At 38.3% G+C, this 15018-nt stretch overlaps 1 protein-coding gene across 2 annotated transcripts in view; it reads right to left on the bottom strand.

Moving 5' to 3' along the window:
* Positions 1-15018, bottom strand: part of SPRED1 (sprouty related EVH1 domain containing 1) — an 82618-nt gene that overhangs the window by 33059 nt on the left and 34541 nt on the right. For both annotated transcript variants that reach the window (XM_075531904.1, XM_075531905.1), the window contains exon 2: positions 9298-9472. In XM_075531904.1, coding sequence (XP_075388019.1) covers positions 9298-9472 — 175 coding nt within the window. The remainder of the gene's footprint in view (positions 1-9297; positions 9473-15018) is intronic.

Below are 15018 nucleotides of genomic sequence, written 5' to 3'. Positions count from 1 at the left end.
CAACCAATTAGTGGCTAGATATATTCAAATTCTTTTAATTTTAATAGAACAAACAGAGTAAGTAAACATTTAGACACTTAAAATACAAAGTCAATATTTTAAGGTCAAATCATGTGGACTTAATGTAGCCAGAGTAGCGACAAGCTGGCATTAAAAGAATGGCAGTAAGGTTTCTTTTTCTTTGTTTTTTAATGTAGTCATTCAAGAGGCTAAAACCATTTAATGGCAGTTGGGATGAAATGGAAAGGACATGGAGTCCACTGGGAAACACTTCGCAAACAGGTGTAAAAGAGACGGATGAAGTCAGTGATAAAGGTGATACACCAGATCAACCAGCATACATTAACAAAGGTACAGGAAGATATTAATTTAAAACAAACAATTGAATAGTACTGAGGATATGTAGGAGTTAGTACTAACTCAACAATTTACTGCCATCAAGTCTATTCTGACTCACATTGACCCTGCGACAGAGGGCAGAAATGCCCTGGTGGGTTTCCAACACTAACTCTTTATGAGAGCAAAGAGCCTCATTTTTCTCCTGTGAGCGGGCAAGTAATTTGGAACTGCTGAGCTTGAGGTCAGCAGCCCAGCACCTAACCATGGCTCTAGTAGTTAGTAAAGAGAGTGCTTAACAGAGGGAGAATTATAAACTGAAGCAGTGTAAAAAGGAATATAAAGGCCACTAGGAAAGTGACACAGGTCATATTCTAAGCCTCTCCACACCAATTGTCTTATTTTTCCTTCTGTGGCTTACTGTGATAATAAACAGAAAACAATTTCCTGTCATTATTGTTTTCTCAAGACCAGCACGCTGTCTATCCACATACTCTGCTTCTCATAAATTCTTATTCTCTGGGCCAAGGTCAGGGGATGAAATGGACTCTGGGATGTTACTAAGAATCATACCAAAGAAATAACAGACCCAAATTTTAGAAAGTTTATTATGTTAAACAATACAGACAGTAAAGAGGGATAGGCTTAGAAAACAAGAGGCAAGACATAATAGGTGGGGAGGTGCAGAGACGAAAAGGATTAAGTATAATACAGAATAGAGAAGACTTGTTTGAATAAATGAAAGAAACACGGATTATTCCTAGGTTTATGATTGTTTTTGATGCGAGGATTTTGTTATTTTAGCCTAAGAGCTTTACCAAGGACACAGAATGACTTGATTCCAACAATACACAAAAATGTGAAACACTGAATACATCAATCAAACAAGATCTTGTCCACAATATGTTTTCTCTATTCAGATATTATCTACTTTCTCAGCAAGGTCTTCCTTGGTCACTCTATATAAAATTTTAACCAATCACTGCTCAGAACACTGCCTAGTCTTCGAGTCGGATTTTACTTTCCCCTTGTTAGTTACCACTACCTAGAATACTACTTGGAGGTTTGGTGGGTTAGTGGTTGCTAATGCAGGGTCAGCAGTTTGAAACCACCACTCAGCAGGAGAGGTATGGCTTTCCACTCCTGTAAATAGACACGGAAACTCACAAGAGCAGTTCTACCTTGCCCTGCTGGCTGGCTATGAGTCAGCATGGATTAGACGGCAGCAAGTGTGTGGGTGAGCAAGCTACTTATTTATTGTCTGTCTCCTTCCAGTAGAATGTCTCTCTTCCCCTTCATTATAGTCCCTTAAAAACAGGGATGTAGGTACAATTACATACCAAGGGTCTAGCACACAGTAGCTGTTCAATAAATATTTGAATGAATGAAAAATGTCACGGACACAGGCTGCCAGGTGAGCTCAGCCAGACAGCTCTGGCCACGTGGCATAGTCACATCCAGCCTGAGTCCCGACAGCAGAAGGCCATCTGTCAACTGCGAATGTCTGTGTCACAGTAGAGGCAGTTCAGAGTGACAAACTGCACAGCATGCACACATAGGCGCGTGTGCACACATGTACACACGCACAGGCACACAAATTTAATACAAACCAAAAGTCTAAAATAAACTCTAGTTCTTCACACAAAAAGAAAAGAAAAATGCACTTTAAAAGAAGCATTGACTGTCATTTATTTAATGTACAGCATGGTAAGGATCCAGTAACATACTGTCTATTGCAATATGAATGAGAATGGTTTAAGCAGTTCAAAAGGAAATTTTAGATTGTATTAAAAGGGAATAAAAAATACGTAACTTAAACCAGAAGGGGCTTAGTAAAATTGGGGGGGGGGGGGGAGAGGCCCAAGAAACGGAAAAGTAGAAGAGAGTAAAAGAAATGACAAGAAGTAGCTAAATTTCTCAAATGGGAAAGTAGGCTGCTGAATGAAGACCACAGGCCAAGACTGCGGAGAAGAGTAGCTCTGACTAACGTTGCAGTTCACACACAGAATGGCTGCCTGTGTACAGCTATGAAAGTGAGAGCTAAATAGTAACATGAATAGAACAAAGTCTCAATAGTGGAATATATATATGTACCATAGAGAAATGGCCTATAAGGTGAATAAAGAACAATAATAATAAATATTATAAATATTTTCCTAACTTTAACATTAGGCTTAATAAGAGAATCTGTTATCTTCTAAGAGACAGACTGAATTCTTAGAACACTACTAAAGGGAATTGTTTTTTTTAGGGTAGAAAAACTACTATGGAAAAATTAAGGTTCACAATGAAATAAGTCACAGAGACTCAGTGAAAATGTTTAGCAGGAAATCTTTGTCCTATACATCTATCAAATTCATGGCTTTCCCATGATGGAAATGAAGGTAAGTCTCATTTTAAGTAATGCCACTATTAGGTCATAGTGCAACTTCTTAATATCTTTTTTTAAAAATCCACGTCTCCTAACTTCCACCAAATGATTGGGTGGGACTATGTACACAAAGCCATCCGTGACACTAATAGCGGGGACTGGCCATTTTTAACTACCTCCTGCCCCAGCAAACAGTATGAGCAAAAGCAGAGGAGACCCAGGGTCACCAGGAGGAAGTGCAGCATGTTCAAGATCTCTATCTGAAGTGGCAGAGGCTGAAATCAGAAGCACTAGAGGCCACGGCATGGATGCTCTGAGACAGAACAGTGGAACTGACTTCTGGGCCCATGGAGGCCGTCGGTGTGGCCAAGATACCATGTGGCTGCAGAGAGGTATTATTATGGTACCATGGACCAATGATGATGTCCTTAATGTTTTGAGTATTGTCTGTGAGTTCTATGTGGCACTGCAAGGAATTATTGAATCCAGAACAGAAGTAGAATGCTATAAGAAGAACAGCTGCTGTCAGAACAGGTAAAGAAAGATGGAGGGTGGAGGTTTGTCTCATCTCTGCCTTGCGGTGATGGGAAACCAAGAGGTCAGATGTCATGACCCCTGCACATAGCTACTGTATTTTTTTGCTAGAAAATAAATACAATAGTTTTGGTCAAGTCCATTTTCTAATAAATGAAGCAAAAGCCCATTTTCAAAATAAGTTCCTTTTAAACAATTTTATATCATTTTAATTTTAAACAACATTTTAGCTATAGTGAAATTACTTACCAATCTTAAAAATAATTCCTTCATATCTTCTGTAACTTCCTAAATTTTAAATACTTCTTGTCTTTCCTTTCTCCATTTTAATATTACTATTGCCACTCTAGGCTTATAATAGTAGCTGTCTTATGCCTGGTGCTTTGACACAGACCATGTTCCTGCTTTCAGTGAGCATCTCTAGGGGATTATGAGTTCTACTTCATCTTTCCATCTAGCCGACTGCAAACTGTGTCACTTAGAACGTAATAGGTGTTTAGAAGACAGACTAGCTTTAATTAAGTTAGAAAATGTACAGTACTGCACTGCTTACTCCACCTAAGGAGCCTGAGGGTGGCACACATGGTTCAAATAACTACTAGCTAGAAAGATGGAGGTTCAAACCCACTCAGAAGAACCTCAAAAGAAAGGCCTGGGCATCTGCTTCTAAAAGGTCAGTGCCTTGAAACTCTCACAGGCCAGTTTTACCCCACAGAACCCTGGGTCACCATGTCTGTCCGCACTGACCCCCAGGAAGGCAACTGTTGTCGTTTGTGTAATTTTTGGCATGTTTAAATAACATTTAGATGTTATTTAGATGCTCATGTAATTAAAATCTAAGTTTTTAGTCTTAATCCAATGTTTTAAATATATCCCACATATATAATTCTGCTAAAATGGTTAAACAACATAACATATATGGTAAACATTTTGATAAAATATTTGCTGTGTGATATCTATGCATTAACTACCCTTAACAAACACAGGAGTGTAAAAGAAAACAAGGGTGATGGGAAAATGTAGAGTTCTATGGTACAGAATTACCTACAGAGATGAACAGTTAAGTTGCAGATTGCATCTCTGAAAGCATGTTGCCCAAGGTAATACTAACTCGTATAAAAGAATTAGAGTTAGAAAGACATGGAGGCGGCAACTTAGATCCTACAAGGGAAAAAAAGCGTCTGAGACTCTGTCCTTGACAAAGACCACTGTGCCTTCCTTTAAGGTCGAGGAGTCTACAATGAACAATGACTTGTGAGCATGAGCACAGCACAGGTTTCAAACAAGTCTCTGGGAGAAAGGGAGCACATTTCATTTTCTTATGCTACAGCGTCAACCCCAAAGTCTGGTGCTTCTTACGGATTCTTTCTCAAACATCAACGAAGCACAGAAGTGAATGGTCTGTCTGGAGCAGTGCTTTTCCAACTCTTTTCTCCTAGGGCATACTACTGTGGAAAAACCACTCTTAAACACGGCAAAGAGAAGGGAGCTGACAGTGACCAGACACAACCAGCCTGCGAGCACCTACCACTTGAACTATTCTGTGGTATACAAATTGTAAAGCTCTACTTTTGGGTATCAAAAGGGAATAAACTCAATTTTCGTTTAGCATCATAAAGACAATCAAGTTGAAACTAAGCTTTATGGAAATAATTACTTCTGGTCAAATTGAGTGACTGAATGGCAGTGACCCAATTATACAGAATAGCCTTTGAAAAAGTCCCAGGCAGTCTGCCCCCCCTTTCTAATAAAGGACGAGTTAAGGATAAACCCTTTTAGGAAGTGTACGTAACAAGACTTGTTTCTAGCACAATCAACTGAAAATCAAAGACTAGAAACACCTGCCAAAATTCTTCTCTCACACTTAGGAAAAGCCATCTTTCTTGCATAAGTTACTATTTCTTGATTACTACTTACGTGGCCAGCTACAGGCTCCTCCTGTTACTCTAATCTAATCCTACTTCAAGGATCCTCACCCCTACTCCCCATGGTATGAGAGGAAGGCATTTCACACCATTTCTAGAAATCATGAAGGTACAGGATTCCCACCAACAAAATGGGTATGGCACACAAGTGTTAAACAAATCTATTTTACATAATACACAAAACCAAATTCACCGTTATCTTAGTCGCTATCAACCCATAACATATTAAAAAACCAAACTAACTGCCATCAAGTGGATTCAGATTCACAGTCAACTGATATAGGACTTTTAAATTATTTTATTGATCATTGTATGGGTGACTCTATATATCTTATAACAATCCATAATTCAATTGTACTAAGCACATTTGTCCATGTTACTATCATTTCCAAAACATTTTCTTTCCACTTGAACCCTTGGTATCAGGTCTGTATAAGACTTTTGAAACTACAAATCTGTAAGAGAACAAACAGCTGAACCTGTCAGCTTGAACTGCTGTCCTTACTTCGAGGACTCCAACATGTAAACCACAGCACTGCCAAGGCTACTGTTACTATTACACAAGACCATTAAAACGGAGAATATACCTACCAAGAAGGCATTTGAACAAAAGGTAGCACAAGTTGGGAGGAACTACTTAGACTAAGTAGGCACCAAACCAATCAATTCTGACTCAGGCAGACCCTATGGGACAGAGTAGAACTGTGGATCTTCCCACTGGTAAATCTTTATAAGAACACTAAGCCTCAGCTGTCTCTGAGAGTGACTTGTTCCGAATTGACCTTATGGTTAGCGGCCCAACAGGCAACCCACTATGCCACCACAAAACCAAAACCAAACTCACTGCCACAGAGTCAATGTCGACCCACAGAGACTCGATAGGACAGAGCAGAAATGCCCTTGTGAGTTTCTGAGAATAATTCTACAGGAATGGAAAGCCCCATCTTTCTCCCTAGGAGCAGCTTGTTGATTTTGAATTGATGAACTTGTGGCTCACAGTCCAACTGGTAACCACTATGCCACGATCAAGAAACTAGAACCCAGAAAAGTGAATTAAGATAAAAGCAACCAATAAATGTATATTTACAGAAATGGACATTAATGATTCTCAATTACAGTAATAATGAAAAGTGTATACGTCAATCCAATTAGCAAATTCTTCTGAAGTAGTCATTGTCAAAAGTATTACTTATCAGCATGAGGGGAACAATTAATTTGCTTATCTGACATCTCTGTTCCACTGCATTTGGGGCTATCTTCTGTTAATAACCATGTTATTGCTTGTGGTCATACCAGTTCCTACAACCTAGAAACTTCACTATCACTAAACTCTATAGAATATGGCACCCGTCCAACTGAAAGTAATTTCTCCTTTGTGCCAAGATTAAATATGTTTCTTGGCCTGTTTCACAAATAATATGCTTCTTCAAGGAAACTACCTGACGGAGAAATGCTTAGGTGGAACAACAGATGCTTTAATTCCTAGCTTAGTGCTTCTGGTTAGAAAACGTTATTTTCTTGTTAATCTACCATAGCTCCCTAGAGACTAGGCTACAGGTTCCTTTAAAAATCCTAGCATAGGGAAAAGGCGTGTGTCCTGCCTGCGGCCCCAGGTTTATCCCCTAGCTTTATGTTGAAACTGCCACCTAGCAGTCACCTACTCCATTAACCTGTCAATTCTGACCGGCACCACACTTCTCTTCTACTTAGGATTTGGTCCCTATTTAGCCACTCTGAAGAAAATATATTCCCATCAGTGTACACAATACTGTGTTTCACTTTTACTTTTATTTCCCAATTTCACGTCTAGTGAATAATTATTCGGTCCTGTTGGTTTACCCAAAGGACTGCTAATGGCAAGGTCAGCAATTCAAAACCACTCCACGGGAGAAAGATGAGGCTTTCTATTTTCTGAGACTAGATTTACAGTCTCAGAAACACAATGGATAGTTCTACTCTGTTGTTTAGGATCGCTATGAATCAGAATTGACTCAGTGGCAGTGAATTTGAGTTTTGTGTTTTCTCTAGTACAATCTTTTCCCCACTACCTCCTCTTCCACATTTAGCTTAGTTCTTCTCTTTTACTCTTTGTCTCAACTTTTAGGAAGAAAATGAGGAACAAGCAAATTACGTGACATTAAGTATATATTAATCAACTTTTCAGAAATAATTCAGCATTAAAAATACTAATAAAGGCTCAAATTTAAACACAGGTATCATTAACTATGTAAACATGTGAAAGAATTGTTTGGAACGTAATATAAATTTGCATTGGATATAATATTATAGATGATCAGTGTGCTCACAGATCAGCCCACAAATAGACCAGGAGCTTCAAAAGATTCTTGAAAAATTATACTCTATTTTAATTCCATTTCCCCACATTTTTAAAAGTCCCCCATATATTTAGAGGGATTTCTAGCTATTTCTAGGGTCTCTGGAAATTTTATTCTAATTTCAATAGTGTCTGCTCTTCTTTTGCTTAGTACAGACAGGACATAAGCATTCATTACTGAGTATTCATTTTTCCAGATATGTTTAGTGTTATTTTTTAGCTCACCAATAGAATAAAAGAGTGAAAAAATCTTTCCACACTATTTAAAAGAGAACACATGGCATTATAAAAAATAGATTTAAATTAAACACATGCATATATACACACATATGAAAACATTCAGTGGGGCAGACTTAGAACAACAGAAAACATTCTGAAACAAGTAACGGTCGGGAGGAATGGAAATAGTTAACTGACATGAGGTCGATAACTCCTATCACCCCTTTCCATCAAAATTCCTAACAGCAGTTCTCAACCTGTGGGTTATGACCCCTTTATGAGTCGAACAACCCTTTCATAGGGGTCACCCCACTCATAACAATAGCAAAATTACAGTTATGGAGTAACAATGAAAATAATTTTACACAGTTATGGAGTAACAATGAAAATAATTTTATGGTTGGGGGGTCACCACAACAAAAGGAACTGTATTAAAGGGTCGCAGCATTAGGAAGGTTGAGAACCAGTGCCCTAACAAGGTAATAGAGTATTAAAAATTAAGCTGGCTACCAAGTAGGTCTCTGAGCCCAGAATAACCAGTTGGGAATGCGTAGACAAAACGTGCGTCTGGGAGAGACACAGAAACATTTTTCTGTAAAAGTCCAGATATTTACGATCTCTGTTGTATTACGTAATACTTAATTGATGTATGCCTAAACAATGTGAAAATAAATTAAGTGTGACCAAGTTCCAATAAAATTTTACTTTGGACACTGACATTTGGTTTCATATAGTCAATGTTTGGTGTAATGGTTACAAGTCAGAGTACGATCTGCAAGGTCAGCAGTTTGAAACCACTAGCCACCCCAAGGGAGAAAGATAGGCTTTCTATTCCAGTAAATAGTTACTGTCTCAGAAACTCACAGTTCTATAGGGTTCCTGTGTGTCTCCATTGACTCATAGCAGTGAGGGTGACAGTCACTTTTGTATCACTATAAATTATTACTCTTTTGACCTTTTAAATGTTATTAATCATTTTATATTGGGGGGGCTCATACAAATCTTATAACAATCCATCATTCAATTGTAATAAGCACATGCACTTGTACATGTGCTGTCATCAACATTTCCAAAACATTTTCTTTCTACTTGAGCCCTTGGTATCAGCTACTCATTTCCCCCCCTCCCTCATGAACCCTTGATAATTTATAAATTATTATTTTATTGTCATGTCTTACACTGTCCGACATCTCCCTTCACCCACCATTCTGTTAAGCATTCGAATAAATGTAAGACCCACACTTAGCCAGTGGGCCACAGAAAAACAAGAGTCAGGTTGAATTAGGCCTGGGCAGTGTAATTTTCAGACCTCAGCCTAAGAGACAGTTGGAGGAAAGGAGAAGCAGCGTAGGACTGGTTTACCATCTAGGGGACTCTACCTGTATCAAACACACATGCAAGGTGGTCTCTCCTCCCCATGTGCCCGATGTCAGTTGCAATTATGAGAAAACATACTTCATTATCTTTACCCTAGTCAATGTAGAATCACTGAATAATGGGCGAGTACAATTCTCATTAAAAAACACGCACCCATCATAATTTCATAAGCAGAGAGTTATTAACAACAGACTCATTACCATTTTGTCCCTGAGTCGTTCTCCGTGGATAAAAAAGTTAGCACAGCCATTCTCTTCCTGGTGAGGGGCTTTGAAGACAGTGACGCAGCTCAGTCCACTCCCTCCAAGTGGTAGCCATCCTCCACTTGAGTCATCCCGGGTCATCACCACAGCTCGGACTCGGGCGTAACTATTACTAAAATAGATGCAAAGGTTAAGAATTAGCTTGCAATCAACAGAAAAGCAGCCACGCTTTCAGTGTTGAGAAAACAAAGACCACACTAGTTACTAGGTAGCGCCTAGAAGGTTTACTACTTCTATGACAGCCCACAGAAAGCAATGACCTTGACAGAGTTCAAAAGCCAAATTAACTAACTTTAAAGGTTACTCTTTATTTTTTAAGACTAACCTCAGAATAAAAGACTACAGAATTCGACCTTCAAATCATCGTTTGATTAATTCAAGCATGTTTGGTTGCCATGAAATAAGTTATGAAAGATACCAGAGACAACACTGTCAAGTTACATAGGCTACCATCAAAGTTCTTGGGCTTAAAAAAAGAATAGCATCACTTTTCAATATTAACAGCAACGACCCTTTTAAAAGGTAGCACATCTTGCTGACTTTTCAGAAAAAAAATCGCACTGAAATTTTAGGCAACAGTTCTGTGTTTTACAGCGCCTCTGCATGCTCTTAAAGTGTTAGGTTGTAATTTGCCACTGTCCTATTGGGAATTCCTTTTTAAACATTTGACATATTTACTTTATTAAGGCATAGTTTACATACAACAGCATGCAACACCCTTAATATAAATTTAACAAATTGTGACAAATGTAGATGCCTGTGTTACCAACATGCTAAACAGAGACTTTTCATCACCCCAGAAAAATTACACGTGCCTCCTGCCTATCAAATAGGTAAACACTGCAGATTTCCTTTTAAAAAAAACACATTTTATTGGAGTCTAGTACAACTCTTTTTTTTAAAAGCTTTATTAGGGGCTCATACAACTCTTATCACAATCCATATATACATCAATTGTATAAAGCACATCTGTATATTCATCGCCCTCATTTTCAAAGCATTTGCTTTCCACCTAAACCCTTGGCATCAGGTCCTCTTTTTTCCCCCTCCCTCCCCACTTCCCCCTCCCTCATGAGCCCTTGATAATTTATAAATTATTATTTTGTCATATCTTGCCTTGTCCAACATCTCCCTTCACCCCCTTTTCTGCTGTCCGTCCCCCAGGGAGGAGGTCACATGTAGATCCTTGTAATCAGTTCCCTCTTTCCAACCCACTCTCCCTCTCCCCTCCCAGTATCGCCCTTCACACCCCTGGTCCTGAAAGTATCATCCACCCTGGATTCCCTGTGTCTCCAGCTCCTATCTGCACCAGTGTACATCCTCTGCTCTATACAGACTTGCAAGGTAGAATTTCGATTATTATTGGGGGGAGGGGGGACGCATTTAGGAACTAGAGGATAGCTGTATTCGTCATTGGTTCTACATCGTACCCCAACTAACTCATGTCCTCCCCCCTAGACCCCTCAACACTGCAGATTTCTAAGATAGATTACTTTGCTTATTTTTGAATGCCATATAACTGTAATCAAAGAGACACACTACATGTACTTGTCTGATTTATTTTGGTTCTTATGTCATATTAACTGTTGACTTTTTTTATTGCTGAGTGGTCCTACACTGAATGAACACATCACAATATTCCTCTTTTTCCACGTTGATGGGCAGTTGGATTATAGTTGGTAACTATTAAGAAAGCTGTCATACACATCCTCGTACAATCCTCTATTTAGATTTATACTTCCATATTTCTTATACAATTACCTAGGAACAGAATTATCAAAGTGGTTATACCATTTTATATTACCTCAAGTAATATAATTTTAGTTGTTACATCAGTGTGACATTTAGCCATATTGTAAGTATTGCCCATTGTAGTGAGTATATAATGCTAATTCACTGTGAGAAAATATTACTTTGAAAACTAAGGTATGCCAGACCCAAGTCAAGAAATTTTCAATCGCCTCATATACATGAGAAAGTTGGAAAAAGATTAAAAAAATTAAAAGTTGAAGAATTGTTAATTTAAAAAAGTATTTATGATGTAGTTTGTATATAAGTGGGGTTTTTTTGTGGGGGGCAGTATCAAGGGATGCTTACTGATGGATTTCAGCTTACAGGGATCCTAAAGAATGGGCTAGAACTGCTCCTGTGAATATCCAAGACTGAAACTCTTTCTGGAAGTTAGAAAGCCTCTGCTTTTCCCCAAGGAACAACTGGTGTTTTTGAACTGCTGCTCTTGTGGTCAGCAGCCCAGCACTATGCCACCAGGGCTCCTGTTGTCAATGAACAGGTGAATTTTACAAGTGTCACTGTCTAGGGGTTAAGACGGAGGACTCTAAAGTAAAGGTCTCATGAGTAGAATCCTAGCTCAGCAACTTACTAGCGTGACCTTGAAAAAGCTGCTTCAATTTCCTAGTGCCTCAGTCTCACCTCTGAAATGAAACAACCACTATATACTCCTACAAATGTAAATAGTACCAGGCACAAATACCACGTAAGTATTAATTAATAGCACAGCAAAAAAGAAAAAAGAAAAAGCTGTCATGCTGACAATCCAAATCCAAAGAGGAAGCTGTCTGTTCCCATAAAGTATTATAGTGTCAGAAACCATATACACGGTGGCTATGAGTCAAGAAATCAACTCAATGTTAATGAGTTTGTTTACAAATTTTATTCATGACCTATCTTGATTTTTTTCTTTGGGCTGTTGGTCTTTGCTGATTTTTACAGTTATTTTAAAGTAATTATCTTCTCTTTTCTGTAAGGACAGGAGGGTTTACATTGTGAGCCACTCCCCTCCCCCAAACATCCATGTTCCACAGACACTGACATAAATGTCTTTGCAGATGTGATTGACATCATTGCTTTGAGATGGGCTTATTACCCTGGGTTTTCCAGATGAGCCCCACCTAACTAAGCATCTTTAAAAGTGGAGAGTCTTTCTTTCCTGTGGCCAGAGGGAGATGTCAGAGGAGTACAGTTTTGCTGTGGCTGTGAAGACGTAAGAAGAGAGAGAGGAGGGCATGAGCCAAAGAAGACGGATGACCTTTCAGACACCAAACAGACTCACAGCTGCCAAGGCAGTTCTGATTCATGGAGCCCTACAGGTTGCAATATAAGTGCTCTTTGGGGTTTCTGGAGCTGTAAATTTTTATGGGAGCAGAAAGTCTCAACTTTGTGTCATGGAGCAGTTAGTGGGTTTGAACTGCTGACCTTGTGGTTGGCAGCATAACACATAATCCACTACATCACTTGGGAGTCTTTGGTGTGGCCTCTTCAACTCATTGCCATCAAGTCAATGCCTACTCATAGCAACCTTATTATATATAAGACAGGGTAGAACTTTCTGTAACTGTAATATTTTGAGACTGTAACACCTCATCTTTATCCTGCAAAACAAATAGTGGATTCGAACTGTTGGCCTTTAAGTTAGCTGCCCAAGGACTAACCACTACACCACCAGGGCTCTTTAGAGTGGTCTCTAGGAGTCTAAAAAAGGCAAGGAAATTGATTCTCCCTTGTGCTCCAGAAAGAAATATAACTTACTGAACTCATTTTAGCCTAGTGAAACCCATCAATTTTAACCCACAACCTCCTGAAAAAGAAAGTATCCCCACATACATTGCTATAAGTCATTAACTTCTTAATGCTCTAAAAATGGCTAATACTTGGACATAAAACTTCCAGAAAATAAACATTCCATGATTATTCTTAACAATAAATCCATAAATAACAAAGCAAACAAGGTGAAGGGACACCAATCAAGAACAACTTTGGATACAGACACTATCAGGTCATCTAAAGTCTTCATCAAATTAGAACCCAGTGAAATCTGAGAGCCATCAGTAACATAGGTACTTAATTATAAAGCATTAATAAAACTACGTCCTATAGAAAGCAGATCCAATGTGAGAGTGAAAAGCATACCGGCAAGTAGATAATCCTCAAAGACCCTTGACATTTTCTGTCAGTTTTCCTTCTAAAGGCAACAAAACCAAAACTAAATTTCAAGGAAATTTGAATACTCTACAGTAATGCTGCTCAGTGTTAAGTCACACATATATTGTTTAACAGTATCTTATTTTAAAAGCTGCTGGTTCGATGTATCTCACTTTATTAATATCAACTATCAAATACAAGCATTTCACTGTAGGCAACTTATTTTTATAAACATTATTTTGCCTACATATGAATAAAAATAAACATCAGTAGAAAATGGCTTTAGGAATTTAACATAATCTTAAGAGTTGTAAATCTGAAAAGCATGCTGTTTTTAACAAGATATGCTGCAATAACATATAGCTAAAATGTCACTGACAAAGGCAGAAATAAAATTCCTGCGGCACATTAATTTAAAAATTTTTAAAGTGGGACCGTGATAAAATATTCTGAAATGCCATCTAATATTATCTGGAACTGTAGAAACAGAGGAAATTTACAAGACCTGCTGGCCAATGTGTGCCAGCAAAAGTAGATTTTAAAGGTGTAACGAAAAGATACATGCTCCTCTAGAAGGAGGTCTGGCAGCTAATAATTAACCAAATGAATATGGATCCTTTTTGGGGTAAAAACAAAGACATTCCTTCATATTTCTCTAGTTATATGAAAACATTTCATTTCAGGGCTAGTCCTGCCACCTCCACTCCCATAGTTTTCCAAAACTAAATGGTAGTGCACAGATTTAAATCAATGTCCAAGTAAATGCACAATAGATGTTACTTCATTGATTGAAGACTTAAAAATTCTTTAAGGTTTCAAGAATGTGCCTGATGCCTGAAGAGTAAGTTAAGAGATTTTCCTCATGTACATGTATGCACACATGCTTATACACACACAGGCACACACCTCCATAGAATCACAATAGTCATTATTATAAAGTTTGCAGGAGATCTTTTAAATCGAAGGGCTGAGAAAGCTTTATATCAACTTTTTTTTAAAGTCTATTTACTATAAAATTGGCTCTAAAGATCATCTTGCTTCACTAACTCGCGGATCATAAAATACTTGATAGACCCAGTAGGGAGGGACTCTTTCCAATGCTCAGAAATTCTGAAACTGAGACTCGCTGTTCTTATTTGTCTGGCTAGAGCTGCATGCTTATCCAAGAACCAACCACATTTTTAAGCCAACTTACCTAAATCCCAAGTCCTGAATGTGAAACTTCTCCAAAGTAGAGTTTATATCAGAGGATGGACCAAAGACTTCTTCATAGAATAAAACCACCAATGCAGATTATTGAAGAAGCAATATGGACATCTATTTAAGAATTGCTAAAACATTATTTAACATAGCTGGCAGACTTCACAAAAGACCATATATGGGTGTGCATGATATACACTATTCTTCAGTGAGAGGGTTTCTGGTAACAAACACCAGAACAAACAGCAATCTGGTAAAGACCTTTGCAGTTAAGAAGGGAATGATTCTAGGCCCCCCCCCTTTTTGTACAGAGGAGGATATGATTTAACTGGGACCTAAGAATAGTTCTATTAAAAAAATAGGATCAGAAAAGCTTGGAATAGCTAGGAAGCAGAGACCGTAATCCAACAAGAAAGTATTTGAATCCAGATGCTATTTCAGTAAGGAAGACTAGGAATATGCTGTGTCCTTATAGATAAAGCTAGAAAGTAGCATCCCAGATCTATTTATTTAAACAAA

Source organism: Tenrec ecaudatus, chromosome 14, assembly GCF_050624435.1.
Source record: "Tenrec ecaudatus isolate mTenEca1 chromosome 14, mTenEca1.hap1, whole genome shotgun sequence".
Classification (NCBI taxonomy): domain Eukaryota; kingdom Metazoa; phylum Chordata; class Mammalia; order Afrosoricida; family Tenrecidae; genus Tenrec; species Tenrec ecaudatus.
The sequence above is the reverse complement of the archived record's forward strand: the minus strand, read 5'-3'. Positions and strand labels throughout refer to the sequence as shown.